At 43.3% G+C, this 17670-nt stretch overlaps 1 protein-coding gene across 1 annotated transcript in view; it reads right to left on the bottom strand.

The window, feature by feature from the left end:
• Foxo3 (forkhead box O3) overlaps nt 1-17670 on the bottom strand; it is a 121909-nt gene that overhangs the window by 101533 nt on the left and 2706 nt on the right. Inside the window, exon 2 of the mRNA XM_015499943.2 lies at nt 16620-17374. Within this exon, the coding sequence (XP_015355429.1) occupies nt 16620-17240 (621 nt within the window). The 5' untranslated portion in view covers nt 17241-17374. The remainder of the gene's footprint in view (nt 1-16619; nt 17375-17670) is intronic.

Here is a 17670-nt window from a genome sequence, read left to right as displayed (position 1 = left end):
GATGCCCAAATGCTCAAGGCTGTGCTTCGGGTGGGTTCTGAAACAGGGATGGGTTGGGTAGAATACATCTCATCTCCATTTGAACTGATAATGTAAACACCCCCAAATGAAAAATATGAGGTCTCGGGCAGAACTATAAAATCAAAATCCCTAAGGCTTGGATAGATTATTGACTTTGGAGTTTATTTAGTCAAAGTAGAGACAGGTTGAGGCCAGTATCCCATCTCTACTATTCACCAACTGTGTAGACTTAGCCTAATCACTTAACCATTCTGTACCTCAGTTTCCTCGTGTGTAAAGAAGGGCTATTAAACTCTCAACAACATCTGGTAAACTGCTAATTAATGGTCAATGAACAGTGTGTCTTAGTTACAGCCACAAAAACAATGCATAAGCCAAAGGCTGTGACTGCACACCTCACTTACAGGCAAACCAACTCAGATGGACAGTGTTGTAGTTTTTGTCCTTTGTTGTTGTTTTTGAGTGGGGAAGGATAAAAGCTTTTCAACTTCAACTATAACTCTCTGCAATTCAGCAGCATGTAGAAGTTGGAGAACAGGGACCTTCTCCTCCAAACCAAAGGCTCCTCTATGGCCCAGAGGGAATTCTTACAGAGGGATGGAGCAGTCGCTGGCCCTCATCACTCTCTTCAGATCAGGGCCACAGGAGTCAAGGATTCAGGTCCCTCTGGGCAGGGAGCCAAGGCCTGTAGACTGCTGCCAGGCCAGCGTTTTCTTAGGAGCCTGATTGTTTTTGAAGATTACTCCTCAGTAAATGAATCCTTGATGCCAGATCCTTTCAAGATACACCCTTCTCCCTGCCCCCAAAACAGGAAAGCAGAAGTGCATGCTTTTGGATTAACAAAACATCCGCCATGAGTTTTTATAGTTCTTTTGTGAGCAGTGGCAGCTTTACAAAGTGCCCCACCTTCCCAAGTGCTTCAAGTTTCCATCAGTTCTACCTGACCAACTTCCGGTCTTCAGAAGTCCCTAGTGCTCTCCTGGAGGCCACCTGTGATGCTGTCTGCAGTGGTAATGGCACACGACTCGCCTCAAACCCGCCCCAGTGCAGCTGTCGCTTCTGCATGGAGCTTCCAATGAGATCCAACACCTAAACCTGCCCTCTTGACCCTTCCCAAGGATCTTGATGAGGCTAAGGAGAGTGATTTGCCTGTCCTTCCCACTACCCCGAGGAAAAAAAAAGGCCCAGATGGCCACCCTTTGGAAGCTCAGCACTCAAGCCATATTGTCTCAGATACGGCTCCCTACAGGAGAAGGTATGCTCATAACAGCAGAAGAATTTGTAATCCAAACTAATTTTGGCAAGTATTTTTTTAATGTGTCAGATATGAGTGTTTATGAGTCTCAGACAATATTCTGAAGCAGCTGCTAAGAAGGTCCTGAAATGAAATTCTGATACTAGCCAACCCACTGTTCTTTCCACTATTTATATGCCTAAAGCCACCAGCTATGCCTGATATGGCTGACCATGAGGCCTTGCTTAATGGACTACAGAATCCAATGACACTGGCAAGCAGCAATAACTCATTCGGATCTATCCCCGGCTTCACCTTGTGGTGGGGAAGGCCGGCACCTTTTAGGATCCTGATCCAAGATAGAAGTCACCGCTTCGCCTCTAACTTCATCACAAGAGCCACATCACTCTCCCCTTCACTCCCTGCCCCTCGCACCCTGATTACACCCAGCGCATTTTAACTTTATCTTCCTCACACATGTCCCACATCCATCTAGGGATGAGTCAGTGTGACTACTCCCCTGTCTGATGCTCGTCTTAAAAGTAAGAACATTCCCAAAAGACCGAAAACAAACAAAGGGGAAAAAAGATCACAAAACCATCAGAATCCAGTCTAAACACAAGCACTTTGAATACAGTATCTGCCCTAGGATGAACACTTGGTTTCCTCTGTACACCTGACAGGATCCTTTGTTATTTTAACTGTCATCCTGGAAGGAGGCTGGTGGCCTTGCCTGGTACAGAAAGTCACAAGAAATCAAGGATCTGTGGGAAGTCCAGAGTACTCAAAGGGCCAGGGCTTTGTTCCATTTCAACAGACCCTAGCAGAGAAGTCTGTTGATTCTTCCCCATTCTTGTCAGGATTCTGAAGTGAACAAACATGTCAACAGTAGAGGTCCACTGACTTAGCAAATGACTTTAAAAGAGTGGCTCTCCCAAATGAGAGGGACATCATTATCCTAAGTACATGTATGAAGACACGAATGGTGTGAATATACTTTGTATACAACCAGAGATATGAAAAATTGTACTCTATATGTGTAATATGAACTGTAGTGCATTCTGCTGTCGTATATAACAAATGAGAATACAAAATTAAAAAAAAAAAAAAGAGTGGCTCTGAAACCTCAGCTTGAAGCAGAATCACCTGGGGGGCTTGTTAAAGCACAGATTGCTGGGTCCAGAATTTCTGAATTAACATGCCAGGGTGGGCCTGAAAGTGTGCATTCCTATCATGTTCCTATGTGCTGTTAATGCTGCTGGTCTGGGGACCACACTTTCAGAGTCATTAGCTAAATCCATCAGAGTATGTGGAGCTCTCTGGTCTATCAGAGGAGGTTGCACAAAAGGAGGATAAGTTTATGTGTCTCCATTTCTAAGCCTTATGCAACAATCTGAAATAGCACCATCTCTTCTTACAAATTTCAGAAAACTTCAAAATAAGTTAATAAGGGTCCAGTGGAGTCTAGAAAAACAAGTGGGAGTTGGAACCTTTAAATAAGCCACATACAATTAAACAAAAGAAAGGAGAGGAGGAGATCCTGGTTAAATATATTTTGTTAAGGAAGGATGTCCTTATCTTCGAAGCCAAGTGTACTCTTATATCCCAGCTCACATGGAGCTTCCACAGGCAAACTCTACCTTGTAATCTTCCCAAGAAAGGGAGGGTTGAAATGGTCCAAAGTCAACACAAAGTAGTTGAGAGCTTCCACAGCCAAAATCTAATTTCTCTAAAACAATAGTTCTCAGCCCTGACTATACATTATAACCATCTGGGAAACTTAAGGAAACATATATGCGGGGCCCCACACCGAGTCTGACTTCATTGCTTTAGGATGGGACCTAGACACTGGTATTTCTTTTCAAGCTCTCCAGGTGATTCTAAAATGCAGACAGAGTTGAAACAGAAAACACAGACTGATGTTAGAAAATGATTACAGAAAGATGACAGGTAGATGGGGACGGGAGAAGAGAGTCAGTGCTCTTTAAACAATGTCCAGACAATATAAAGGGGAATTGGAGTGCAGCTAGGAGTAGCCAGGACAAGTGACATGGAGGCTTTTAGACCCTGAGACAGAGCTGAGGATCAACCCAACACTGGCTGTCTCAAGTTCAAAAATCATTCATACTCTCATTTGTCAAAGACTGGTAACAGTCCAAAGAACACAATAGGAAATTTTTAATAAAGGGTACTTTTTGCGCCTCCCCCACCACCAAAAGTCAATAACAAGAAACCAAAGGCAAAGAGCCTTAACTTCCTAAATCACCTAAAATCAACTTCAGGGCTGGGGATGTGGCTCAGTGGTAAAGCACTTACCTAGGAAGTACAAGGCCCTGGGTTCAATACCCAGCATCACAAAAAAAAAAAAAAAAAAAAAAAAAAAATCCTGAATTCCTTAAAAGTTCAACTTTGAAATTATATGCCAGAAAAAAAAATAAATGAAATTTCTCCCTTGGCAATTTTCACCTTTTTAAAGGGGTGAGAGGAAAGATTTAAAAAAGAAGTCTCAGAGCACTAAGTAGTTGAAATTATCTTTCCAGTGACTACATTGATAAATGGGTTTTCAAAGGTGTAAAGTCATGTGATGTAAACAATAAAGCCAAGACATTTTCTTCTTTGCTTTCTTGATGAGCACAAATGCATGAGGTAACAAGCTATGAAAAAAAAAATATTTTTGAAAGCTTTATAGTCCCAGAATGATGAGCATAACCCAAGTAGAAGAATAGGTATTGGTGGAAATCAATGGAAAGAGGAAGGACTATAAGAGCAGGTAACAATTATATCAGGTGAGAATTTTCTCTGTTCACATCAATGGGAAAACATGAAGAGCCCAAACATAAAATTCCAGACATATTTCCAACTGCATGAAAAAAATTTAAAAATTTTTCATTTAAATTTCTTTAAGATTTGATTACAAAACTGAGATGTGGATAAAAATGCATCTTAAAAATCAGAATTGTAATTTTTGATAAAAACATACATTTGGTAATTATTTAAAGCCAAATTAGAAGACATGGCAATTTTCACTAATACCACAAGATACTCTTCCTAATTTAATTTGGTACCTCACTTACACAGTACTGGCTGCACATAAGTTAATTCAAACCATTCTCTCATTCGTGAGACTGCTAGAATAAACCTCTCCCCTCCTGTCAAAGAACACCTACTAAACAATGTTTACAGTCAGGTGCCAAATTTCACCTTAGCAACTGATATGTGGGCTTAGTGGGATAAAGCCTAAAATATGGCCGAAAGCACCTGGGCCTTCAGTCTGAAACAAGGACCTTTCTTGGAAAGGGAAGAGACTAACTAGGACTGATTTAGATAATTCAGTTCAGCAGAGGACGTGCACCTATTCAAACAGGAGGCTGTAAACTTATCTTTATTGGACAGGGTTGGAGATAGAAGGCCTGATCTAGGACACTAATTTCAAGAAATAGTATACCAGCTCACCTAGGAAGTTATCTGTCAGGGGCTTAAGAGCCCAAGTGTGCTGAAGCCAGCGCACATACCAGTATCAGCTCCATGAGAGCTTTAAAATAACCAGGTCCAAGACATTGTCAGAAGTCAATTCCAGGCCCTCCTCTCAGGGTTACATAAATGAGGCACCAGATCTGTTATTCTTCAAAAGAAATTTAGAAGAAAGCTTAAACTCAGAGCTTCAGTTTTTATTTTTAAAAATTACCTCGCTTACAAATTAGTCTGTGGACCACTATTTATCATAAATAAATGGACCACTATTTAGCATAAATAGGTATAGTCATAAATGGCAAATTAATGTTGTTAATGAGAAACTAGTAAACTAAAAAACCAGTAAACGGGACTAGGGTTGTAGCTCAAAGGTAGAGCACTTGCCTAGCATGCATGAAGCACTGGGTTCGATTTTCAGCATCACATAAAAATACACAAAATAAAGATATTGTGTTCATCTGAAACTAAGAAAAAAATTTAAATTATTTATTTTTCTGTGGTGCTAGGACAGAACCCAGTGCTCACATGTGCAAGGAAAGCACTCTGCCACTGAGCCAAAACCCTAGCTCTAAAAAAAAAAAAACAAAAAAAACAAAAAAAAAAACACTAGTAAACAGAATTATGTCCCATCTCATCCTGCCAAATGAATAATCTCCTAATTGGAATAAATAAATAAATAAATAAAATGGTATCCAATTCAGACTTCTAAGTCTGAAGGGTGAGGTTAATAAGTCCTTGATTTGGACATAAGTGTTGGCTGGAACACCAAAAACAGCTATGTATCAGGTAAAAACACTGGAAGACCCAAAGCAACACTAAGTTTAAGTTAGATAGGCTAAAGAAACTTACCAATATGAAAAACTTAAATGTAGAGATTTAGGGAAAGTGTTTCACTCCATAAAATGTTTATAGTATCAGAAGAAAATCAAATTGCCTTCTTGTTTAAAAAAATATTAAGTAAAATAAAAAGATCCAAAGAGAGGGGAGCTGGGCTGGGGGGCAAGGAGAGTTAAACATCACTAGCCGAAGCTTGCTGTGAAATATGGAGCCAAGGCAATTATTCACATAATTTATAAGGAGAGAAATACCATTTTTACAATCAATTATTAGGACACTTCAGGAAAAAAGCAGTTCTGAGGTTTGAATTATCTGAACTGATGCCTTAACTATCCACTTGATCTTTTTAATGTAGTACCAGTTTCCAAGGAGACCTCTAAGATGAGCTTAAACTGGATGTCATTTTATGCCCTCCTTAACGTTTGGTGTCAGCCCAGAGCCATGCCCTCTTAGAAGGCCACCCTGGGCACTGTCACCTGCTATCACTACTGCCCCTAGCAAGCCACCCTCCCCGCACACCAGCTGTGCTCAGTTATCGGGCAGCGCAGTCCTGCCGGCTTCTGGTTATCACAGGGCTTCAGTCTGTCCCCTGGACACTCTCCAGACACTACTTACCCAGCTTTAACATGAAACTGAGGGTTCTAAATTTTTTTTTTCCAAGATGCAGATAATAACAAGGGATAATTAGTACTCAGCTAGCCATGTTTTATCTTAGGGCACATGGCTAATGCATTCCTGTGGCCAATTAAAACCACCATTTTGGGTCCTACTCCCACATATTTTTACCTTGAAGACAAAAGCAGTAGGCTCTTCAGTGGAGATAAACATTTGAACCTGGCCAGCAACTTGAATTATGCAACATTTTCTGTTTCAGTCTTGGCAGCCTGCCCTTAAACCCACTAATAACTGCAATGCAAAGAGTCAACCACCTCACAAAATATTTTAATACCTTTAATTATGAGATCTGATCTGACAGCCAGACTTCTGCCAGAAACTTGTAAATATGTTGTTTTATTTTTCCCTGAAACTTGTGTTTCTTGGTGCTGCTATCTCCCTGCATCTCTACCTGTAGAAGTGCAGATGTTCTGTTGTCCCAAGGCAAAAATTTCTCAGAGATAAGGACCCAACCCAAAGGATTTCTACCCACTGTGCATCACTCTATTATTTCTAAATAGTACACTCTGTATCTGACCCATAGTAAACCATGATACAAGGCAGTGAGCAAACAGAAATGGTAATACCCAATCCAACAGGTTTACCCCTACTGAAAGTCCAGGTATGCCTCATTCCTAAAAGTTAGTAGTCCATGGAACATCAAGGAAAGGAACCAATATGACCATCCACCTCCACGTCCCCAACACAGAGAGGCACTCCTTACCCTGAGCCAGCCACAACTCTTAAGGATAAGCATTCAAGACATACTCTGCAGGATTAATGTGAGGATTAGTAGTAATTCATGTTAAGAATGTGGCTCACAGTAGAAACTTTTTAAATGGCAGCTGTTTAACTTTTTATTGCTATACCCCACCCACTCAAAGTCCCACTCACACTCCAGGAGGCAGGAGAGCAGAACAGAAAAGGCAAGGGCTCTGGAGTCAGAGGCCTGGATTTAAAGCCCAAGCAAGTTACCTTCACCTCTTTAAACCATTTCCTTATCCTAGGGCTCCCATTCATATGTCTATCTTGTAGAATCAATATTAGTCATAAAAAAAAAAAACACCACTAGCTGAGCATTTGGCACATAATAAATGCTCAATAAATCACGTTATTGTTATCAATATTACTGTAACTATTAATAACTAGGCCTGAGAACGTCTACTGTAGACTCCTCTTTTCACCATATAAACCAAACTGTCTCCAATACAACCTTGGCTCTCCTCCTCCAAAATACCATTTTATAATATAAGAATAAACAGATACAGTTCTGATTTTTTTTTAACATTTATTTTGTAGCTGTAGTTGGACACAATATCTTTATTTATCTTTATTTACACAATATTTTATTTATCTTTATTTACTCGCACGTGCTAGGCAAGTATTCTACCGCTGAGCCATAACCTCAGCCCCCTGATTCTTAATTATGCCTGAACTTACCAAGCCAATCACCTACTAGGTATCTAGAAAATATCTGTTTCTACTTCTAGGCGAACCATTAGTCTCTGTTCTATGCTTCATTGGGGCAGCTGGATTTTTTGGATATCAATGTAGGAAGCCAGAGGGGGCATGAACCTGAAGTCTCAGATGTGTGGAACTTTAAATGGCTTGAACCAAGCACAGGAAAAGCTGAGGAGTTGCCAGAGAGATTCTGGACTAGCCCTTTTACCACCATCAAGGGCAGTGCATCAGACATGCCTCATCTGGCCCTCCTGACAGGCCCTGGGAAGGGAGGACTCTTCTTCAACACTATTCTTCCACTGAGCCCTTTGGTTCTTTTCTCCCCACAAATACCGACTTCTAAGCCAAAGCCCTCAGCCAGTCTTCACCACACTTGACAAGCACAGCCATACCACCAGCTTCAGGAAATAGGCCAAGAAAAAAAATTCAAGGGGGAGGGCATAGGATACCCCTCGTTCAAAACCTGAGACAGGGACAAGTTCTGGTACTTAGAACTGGGAAATCACGGGGAATCCTTTCCCCTCTTCTGTCCCTCAAATCAGGAGAAAGAAGAAAGTGAATGATTATTAACATTTGAATCTAAATAAAGCCTTTTTAGTCCTCTACCTGCAACCCTAGGCTCCAAAGTTAGTTCCGGAGGACTACCTGCAACAAATTGCTACAAACTTAAGGGCTTAAAACTATGGAAATTTATTCCCTCATGGTTCTGCAGGCTAACAAACTACAATCGAGGTGTTGGCAGGGCAATGCTCCCTCTGCAGGCTCCAGAGAAGGGTCTCTTCCTGCTACTTCCTAGCCCCTGGAAGTAACTATGTTGCTTCCATCTTACTCCCTCTTCACATGGACCTGTCTTCTCTTCCCTAGGCACCAGTCAGTGGATTAGGACCTACCCTCCTCCAACATGATCTATCTTAATTAATTACTTCCAGAAAGATCTTATTTCCAAATAAGGTCACATTCTGTCAGAGATTGCAGGCAGACATGATTTTGGGAGGGGGACAAGATTCAAACTACCACAACTGCTAAATCAAAATAAACCACCAACACCCAATGGGACAATGTGGAGGGAGATAATTATAGCACTATGGAATTATTAAAAAGTTCAGAGTCCTACTCTCTGGTAGATTCATGACAACTGAATCTGAATTGGAAATAATGACATTCTTGCCTTTCACTCATGGGAAACTGTGAAGCTTTAGAAAGTATCCAAAGTCCCACAATCAAAACAGCACTAAATAAAGATCACTTCACTGGCCCGGATATTCAGCATACTCTATAAAGTGTGGTGTTAGATATAGATGAACATTCGCATCAGTTATCAGGGGCAGAGTAGCAAAAAGATGAAAGACAGCGGAGGGCACTCTCATTTAAAAGCATTCTCACTGAATTATTCGGGGACCAGAAGACGGCCACCAGCTTAGACAACCAAGCTTCCTGGGAAAGAGTTACCATTAGGTTTTCAATCTACACCCCACCACTACCACCAAATTATCCTTTTCTAATGATGACAATTTACCTACATGGAAATATCAGAATCTTTTTTAAAATCAAGGTATTATTTTAGCTTTACAGAGAAAAAAATACTTGAGATCAGTGTAAAGACTTGTGTACTCCCTCTGCTGGCTCTGAATTTAAAGTAAATTCTCCATGGCTTCGGGAGCTGAATTATTAATTTCACCAGACATCTAAAACACAAGGAGAAATATGATGTGGATTCTCCCCTTATGCATGCATACATTAGGGATTTCTTTCCCTAAACATACTAAAAAACCGACAAACATACCCCTGTTGAGTTTATTAAATAGGGCCACTCCTATCATTTGGGGAAGAAGTCACTTCCTACCTCGGCCTTGCCTCCTAAAAATGTGCCACATGCCTTCCTCGCTCTGCATTCATCTCTGTACTGCAGGACGAAGGTACATCTGGACACCCAGGTCCGGGAGCCCCAAAAGATAACCTGGCTTCTTCACCATATGCAATGACCCAGGAGAAGCAGAACTGCTAGAAAGACCACAGCCCATCAGAGAAGACAGTCCATTTCACTGTGCAATGTTATCCCATAATAGTAACTGAAGCACTGCAGAGAAAAAGGCTCAAGATTAGAACATCAAAACAGCCGGTGAAAAGTGGAACACATGTACCCTAGAAAAGCCTGGCTTAAAACATACTCCAATCATACATTTGGGTTTTACCAGGAAAGAGGGCTATATCACAGTCCTCTAAAGATGCCTGCTATTCTGGTTCTTTCTCCTACTGGGGAAAGAGAGATACTAGGAAGTAAAAGGGGCTTGGTTAAGCACAAAATAGTTAAAGACATTAAGACTATCTGGGCAGTGATGCCATCAGAATTGGGGCCTTTTATCATAATCACTAGGGTTAACCACCTATTCAGAAAACTAACTCAGCAAGGCTACATCCTGGCCCTCAGACGGTTCTTTGCAAAGACTTCCTCCTCCCTCCTCATTCTTCACAGGTGATTTCTTATTTCCCAATCCATGGATATAAGACTTTACAACATCTGGGACTTATGCCCCAAAACAGAGAATATCATGAACAACTTAGTTTTACGTAACAGCTCTACTCCTCTACGAGGTTAGTAAACTGCAGGCTAATGATTCTACAGTGACTCTCCAGACAGTGCAAGTTTAGGTTGAATGAAACAGTGTAGTCACACAGAAGGTAAACTTGATTCCATCTTTCTCTTAATGAAAGATCATCCCCAAATCAGGTTTCCCTTCGTTTCTGTGGTGGGTAGTGGTGAGTACTTGTGAAGTTTTCAGGGACCTCTATACTAGGAAACAAGACCCTGCAAGGAACCAACCCCACAGGCAGCAGAGCATCACTCCCCGTTTACTCCACATCACAGCAAAAGCAACACAAGAAGATCAACACTAGAAGGTATAACACCTTCACAGCTACAAGCATCAAGACTCCACGTGTGACACAGGATACTGTGACTCAGGATGAGCCTCTTTCAGGATCAGAGTCCCAAACAAGGCCATCCTCATGGCCTGAGGACATAAAAATCCAAAAAAGCAGTGTCACAAATGCCTTCTTTCCTGGTAGACAAGGCTCTTACCCTGTACTTGGAAATATTTAAAAGTCACAGGAAAATGACAAAAGAAACAGGCAGGAGTCATGGGATGGACAGGGTATGGTGGGTTGAGAGAGAAGGTTTCTTCAGGAAGGTGATCTGAGAGCACCTACGGAGAATGCAAAAACAAACAGCCACTCCAGTTCAAGTCAGCCTAGAGCAGGGGAGAGCAAATGAAGTAAGAGCCTGCAGAACTGGAGGAGAGCGGCACTGACACGAACAGCTGTGAAGCCACAGTGGTTAGCAGCAAACACTACAGAACCATGGTGCCCTGGGCTTCTGAGGACCCTGCTGGCTGTGAGACCCTGAGCCAGTCACTCTCACGCTCCTGGCCTGTTGCCTCGTCTATTAAATGAAGCAGGTAAATATCTTTAAGACCTCTTTCAGTTCTGAATTTAAGCAATGCACATGAACCAGCTGTAAAAGGTTACACAACCATTCCAGAAAGAGGCTGGTCCCGTACCAGGCTCCAGGAGACAGAACTGAGGATCCCACATCAGTCCAGGGCCACAGATGTGCTCTAAACCAGGTAGATCTAGGAAAACCCAAGCTTCTCCCAAACAGACCCAAACTACAGAACTCATTTACAGTGGTTTTGCATCTCCACAGCAAGCTCAAAATGATCTGCAGAAAGCTAAAGGCCAGCTCCAAGCCTTGCCCAACATCAACTTTGTCATTTGCTCGTAACTTCTCTGCAGAGTTGAGGCACTGAGGAAAGCAGAAGTACAAATGTGAAAAGGCAAAGAGAATTGGAAATAATAACAAGCACACAAAGCACAGCCTTGCATGTTCACTCTCTCTCTCCCCCCACTATAATGTCAGCTCCTGTGAACTGAAAGCTTATCTGCCTTGTGCTACCATCATACCCCTGAAATCTAGCAGAATACTCCCCACAGGTGCCTTTGAAAAATATTAGTTGAATGAATGTAACAGGATGTGATGCAAATGGGTTAAAAAGGGTTTTCTCTTTGCCATCTTTTATTCACTAAACATTCACCAGTGATAACATCCACGGATACTAACCACCACCTTTGTATGTATGCTCTCCAGACTCTGCTATGGCAGCAGGGAGGCAAAGTGGCTCCTCAGGGCCCCTCAATTTGTGATGCAGGAAAAGGAGAGAAAAAAGAATAGGATCAAGTCTGTTCCTAACAGGCATGATGAGTGGATATGAAAGCAAATTAAATTCCATTTTCTTTCCAGCCCTGGAAATCTGGAATCTGAGGCAGCAGCCATGGGTAAGTGAGGTACTCACCAGAATACACAGGCCTAAACATTCCACTCTACACTGTCATCAAGAGCTTCAGATGGACTGCGTCTGCCGAGTTTCTTTCCAGCCCAAGGAAACGACTTTTTAATGGAACAAGACCTCTTCGTTAATTTTCCAAAGAAAAATATCTGGTAGATTTTTAAGTAAGAATCACAAGCAGAGTACTAAAAAGTTTAACTACAAGATGTTCTTCTATGGTGTCATTTTCTTAAAATAGAACCCTCCCAAAATCTCCTAAAAATAAGTCTGCTGTAGTTTCATTTCATTTTCTAAGAAGGAGATAAACACACAAAAACACACACTTAGCTTCTTTTTTAAAGAGTCTCTCTGCTATATAGGCTCACAGATCAAAGTCTAAAAGGGCCAATTTCTTCACTTCATAGGTCAATGACACAGCTTTGAAAAAGAGGAAAAACAGTCCCCCTAGTGTACTGCTGCTGTTGAGAATCACTGACAAAGACAGTACTGCCAGAGGAAATTACAAAACAGCATTTTGGCAACATGGGCCAAGAAGACAGATTCTTCACATACAACCATTTCTGGCCCTTTGGTGGTCCTTACTCCAAAAGGTGAAAGAGGTCAAAATTATGAGCCAATGTGGAATTATTATGTCTTTGTCATTTTGAAATTTTAAAACAAAGTTACAGTTAAAAAAACCACTTTCTTAATCCAACATATTATAAAGAAACTGGCGGCACTGATCGAAAGAACAAGAACAGTAAGGGCATAAATAAGCATCATGTGGCAGGTCAGCCCTCATCTTTTGACCTTGGCAAGAAGCCATAAGAATAAGTATTCTCACATGAAGGAAGGCTCAGACTCTTAAGAAATTTGCCTCTGCAACAGCAGTCTTCATGCTGTATCCCACAGGACACTCGTGGCTACCCAATAAGATCCCGCCCTGACCTGTGGGAAACAGAAGAGTGCAGGTGTGGACAGGGAGTCAGTGGCAAGCCCTCCTGGGAAACCCTGGAGTGCTTGGGTCTTCTTCAGACAAGAGGAACCACGAACTCACTAGTTCAATTATGGGTGTACTGAGAGCAAACTTAATCTGAATTAAAGGAAATGTAACCTTTTCCCCTCATAACCACATCTGATTATTTGTTTCTACTTTAATGCTTGAGGTAAGGGAACTTGTAAGATAACCATCATCCTTCTCCCTGGCACAGAATGCCTCTGACAGATGCATGGTGACCAAGTGCTTCCTCTTTTTGTTAAAATGCTATCTCTCTTGTCACTTTTATCACTCTGGTAGTTCCCAAGCACTGGACTATGCAGCTATGCAAACATGACATATCCATTGAGCCCCCATCAACATGGGCCTATCCTATGATATTGAAATAATAACCAAGGTGTTTTTAGACTGAGGCAAATGTACTATTCAGGAAGGCTAATTTAAGAATCCATTACTTAGTAAATGATTTTTTTAAAAGGTCAATTTAAAAAAAAATAATAAGATAAAGAACAAAGACATCTAGAACTGCAGCTACTAATTACCTCTGTACTAATTAGCTGTGTGATTTTAGAAAAGTCACTAACTTCTTGAAGAATCAGGTTCTTCACCAATAAACTAAGAGGGTTGAACTAGACCAGCAAACTTTATCCTGGCTATACATTAGGATTATCTGAGAAACTTTTAAACAAAATAAGAACAAGGACAACGACACCACAAATCCACCAGTGCTAATACTACATGCCAGCCCAATTATATCAGATGCTCTGAGTACTGGTATGTTTCAAAAGCTTCCAGGTGATTCTAAGAAGCAACCATGGGCTGAGAATCACTGGTCTGAACTCCAATCTTCAAGTTCTCCTTTCCAATTCCTTCATTATTCGATCTCAGGAACTAATTCTGGTTACAGGATCTCACAGTGCTGGCCCAAAAAAGCCACAAAAGAAGGCCTACACTGGCTTATAAGCCCCGTGTGCACTGAGAGGTTAACCTGAATTCTAGACATTTTTAGAAGTTAAAAATCCCAATGCATAACTCAGAATGAAAGTAGTGTGGTTTAAATGCACATGCATGCTTCCAAAATGACTAATCATGACAGGAATCAACTCCTCAACTTGGACGCAGGGAAATGGGTCACGATTAGTTCCTGACCTCTCCCTTTTCCCTCTTATTCCACCCCCACTAAACCACAAACATAAAAATGGTTAGCTATTAGTCATAATCAGAATATGAAACCAGCCCCAGTTTCAGAGGCCTTCTCCATCATCAAAGATTGGGAAGTTCCTGCATGGCTGCATCTTTTGATGAAGGTCATCTTACAAAAACTGGAACTAATTTATATCTCCTTTATCTTCAAGGATTAGTTGCCATGTGATATTCAGAAATGGAACTGATAAAAATATTTTAAAGTAAGAATAACCATAAATGTGTGCCCACATTAAACTTATTAATCTTGAGAATTTCAATTTACAGTATTTCATAAGGTTTTAATTGAAGAGAAATGAGAAAGCAAGGAAAGAAAAAAGAAACCCTCTCTCTCTCTCTCTCTCTCTCTCACACACACACACACAAATTATTATGACATAAAACCACTTATGAGTAGGCCCAAAATCTCTACTTAAATCCTGCAGACTATATGAGAATATAGCTCAAGCTCAATTCATGGCTACTTTTAGTACACAATATCTCACATAAATATTCAAAAAAATAAAATTAAACTGTTATTATCTTTATAAACACAATAGCAAAAATGTTATTTGTGAAATTAAGTTATTTTGTCATCTTACAAACATAGGAAAAATGGAAATTTTCCTATTTGCATTAATTTTTAACATAAAAGGCAACTTTTAACTAATACAGTCTCTGCACCAAATTCAAACATGCAGGACTTAATTTCAAGTGTGAGAAATTTGAAAAATATCCAAACCCCCAAATCCATCTTCTCAAGTTCTATATACTCACCCCTTTCAACACTATACCCTGAGGTTAACCCTTGCCATCCACTTGGAAATCCCAGTTTTAAAAAGCTATCACATTAGCAATACTTTGAAATGGAACTTTCATCCTTTCTGTAAACAACTCTCAGATCACACAACTGGCATTCCTTTGTAAAGCAATAATATAAGATCAAATATAAGATTCATAATGTCAGCATTTGTCTCATTTGAAAGTGAGACAGATTTGTGGAATAACATCAAAGCACACATTTTGCTTTAAAGTATCTAAACAAGACCTCTCCAATAGTACCAGTTTAAAGAAAATAAAGGCACTTTTTTTTAAACAAGATTTTCCTAAAAGCAAATTAAGATACACCCTACTCTATATCCCTTAGCTTTTTCATACTAAGACTCCTCTCAGGTGCTACAAGTCGGTTCTTCAGTTGTATTAAACTGTCCTTATTTTATACACCTGGGAAGTCTGGAACCCAAAAAGACACAGGGCTCCCCCAATGAAAAACGAAGGAAGGGACAGAAAGGGGAAGCAAGGACCTCTTTCATTAAAAACAAACTAAACTACCAATAAGAGGGACTTATAATAAGCGATGTGTACCCATGACCACGGAGGACTCCGTTTTTCCTGGTTCTGACACATTCCTATCTTAGGGAAAGAGGGCAGGAATGTGCCCAGTAAGAGCACAGCGCTGGATGTCAGCAGCTCAGCAAGGCTAGAGGAGTTAATCTCTTCGGATGCCCAACTGCAGGAAGTCATTACATCATAGGCCTTTCCACACCTCTGTCTCTAACACGAGTCCGATGCCTCAAGAGGCTGAAAAGGAACTGTAGAGAACCTCTCTTCAGGTTCATATATAGGAAGAAGCCATTAAGGCTCAGCCCTGACATCTAACCTCCCTCTCAACAGAAGAGTAAAATGCAGGCCCACACCTGCCTCGAATAGTGCCAAAGTCCAGGCCTTGTCCGAAGCAGCAGGTGCGGCCAGTTCACATTCAGGTGGCGAGGCTGATCTGTTCCAGGTCCCAGAACATTTCAGAGGGTCCACGGGGGCAAGCTGAGTGAAGCGACAGATATCTCTTAAGAGTAAAGGTGTCAGCATAGGCAAGGAAAGGGAGCCGGCCGGAAAAAGGTTTGCAATCATTGCCTTTTTTTTTTTTTTTAAGGGGATGGATATGCCTGTGGGAGTTAACACCCACAGTCCGAAACTTGGGACTCCGAGGTTCTCATTCAGCTCCTGCGACCAAATGAAAATCTCTTTCCTCCCACCCCCCACACACACCCCTTCTCTCCACCCACGGTGTCCTCGCTGCAACCAGCTACAGTAAACTCTATTCCAAAGTTGGCCGCGGACCTACCTCCTCGCCGCTGTCCCGATAATCCAGCAAATGCACTCCAGCTCATCCTTCCTTCCCTTGTCTGTGAACCTTGCCCCCCACCTCCTCACCTGGTCTCGCCCGAGGCTTCCCAGGGAGACTCCTTCCCTCTCTGAGGCTATCCCCAGGTTCCCCTGCTCCAGAGGTCAAACAGAACCCTCCAAAGCCTCACAACAGAGGCTTCCCTACCAACCCTCTCCCCAGCGCCCTTAGGCTCCCTGCGTCCGACGTATTCGAGGCGTGTCCGGCGCTGCGCAGGAGGCCCGGCGGTCTGGCTGCCAGCCCCTGGTGAGTACGCACCTTCCAGCCGGCTGAGCTGTTGCTATCGCCCTTATCCTTGAAATAGGGCACACAGCGCACCATCCACTCGTAGATCTGGGACAAAGTGAGCCGTTTGTCCGGGGAGCTCTCGATGGCACGGGTGATCAAGTCGGCGTAGGACAGGTTCCCCCAGGCGTTCCGCCGTGAGGAGCATTTCCTGGGCTGCCCAGAGCCCCCCGCCGCCCCCGGCTGCGGCGGTGGCAGTTGCTGCTGAGGCTGCAGCGGCGACTGCGTCCCCCCGCTCAGCGTGCCCGCCGCGGGAGCTGGCCCGGACCCGAGGTCCTGCCCTCCAGGAGCCAGCAGTATGGCCGAATCCTCAAGGAGTAGCCCCGAGGCCAGCGTGCCGCTCCCGCTGCCGCCGCCGATCGCCATAGCCGAGCTGGCCCGGCCACCGCTGTCCTCGTCGTCTTCATCGTCCTCTTCCTCGGGGATCATGGAGTCGGCGGCCGTCTCCCCCGAGGGCTTGGCCGGGCTCGCCTGGAGCTCTGGCCTCTGCAGGGGCCACGTACAGGAGCGCGGCCGGCTCTGGGGCTCGAACTCCGGGTCCAGTTCTACTTCCAGCGGAGAGAGCGGGACCGGGGAGGCCGGTGCCTCTGCCATCTTCGCCGCCTGCCCGCCCGCCTGCCGGCGGCTAGGACTCTTGCGCTCTCCTCTCACGCCCGGGCGGGGTGCGGCGGGGGAGGGACGGAGGCGCCGCGAAGGCTCGGGCTCCCGGGCGCCGCTGCTGCCGCCGCCTAAGGAACCGCGAAAGGAAAAAGAACGAGAGTTGGTTATCCCGGGCGGGAGCCCAGTCCTTGGAGAGTCCTCGCCCGCCGCTGCCGCGGCTTCACGACCTCACCGCGCCTGCCTCCCAGGAACAAGCAGACCTGGGGACGTGCGTCCCGCGAACCTGGCGCAGCAGACGCCGCCCCCTGGCCAGGCCGCTGGGGAGATGTGAGCGAATCGACGGCCTCGCACGGGGCAGCCCCCTCCCCCGCCGCCAGATCTGCAGGTCTCTCCTGGGCTAGGTGGCTGGGCGGGGAGAAAGGGG

The sequence above is a fragment of the Marmota marmota genome, unplaced genomic scaffold (genome assembly GCF_001458135.2).
Source record: "Marmota marmota marmota unplaced genomic scaffold, marMar, whole genome shotgun sequence".
In the NCBI taxonomy this organism is placed as follows: domain Eukaryota; kingdom Metazoa; phylum Chordata; class Mammalia; order Rodentia; family Sciuridae; genus Marmota; species Marmota marmota.
Note: the sequence above shows the minus strand (reverse complement) of the source record. Positions and strands in the feature narration are given on the sequence as shown.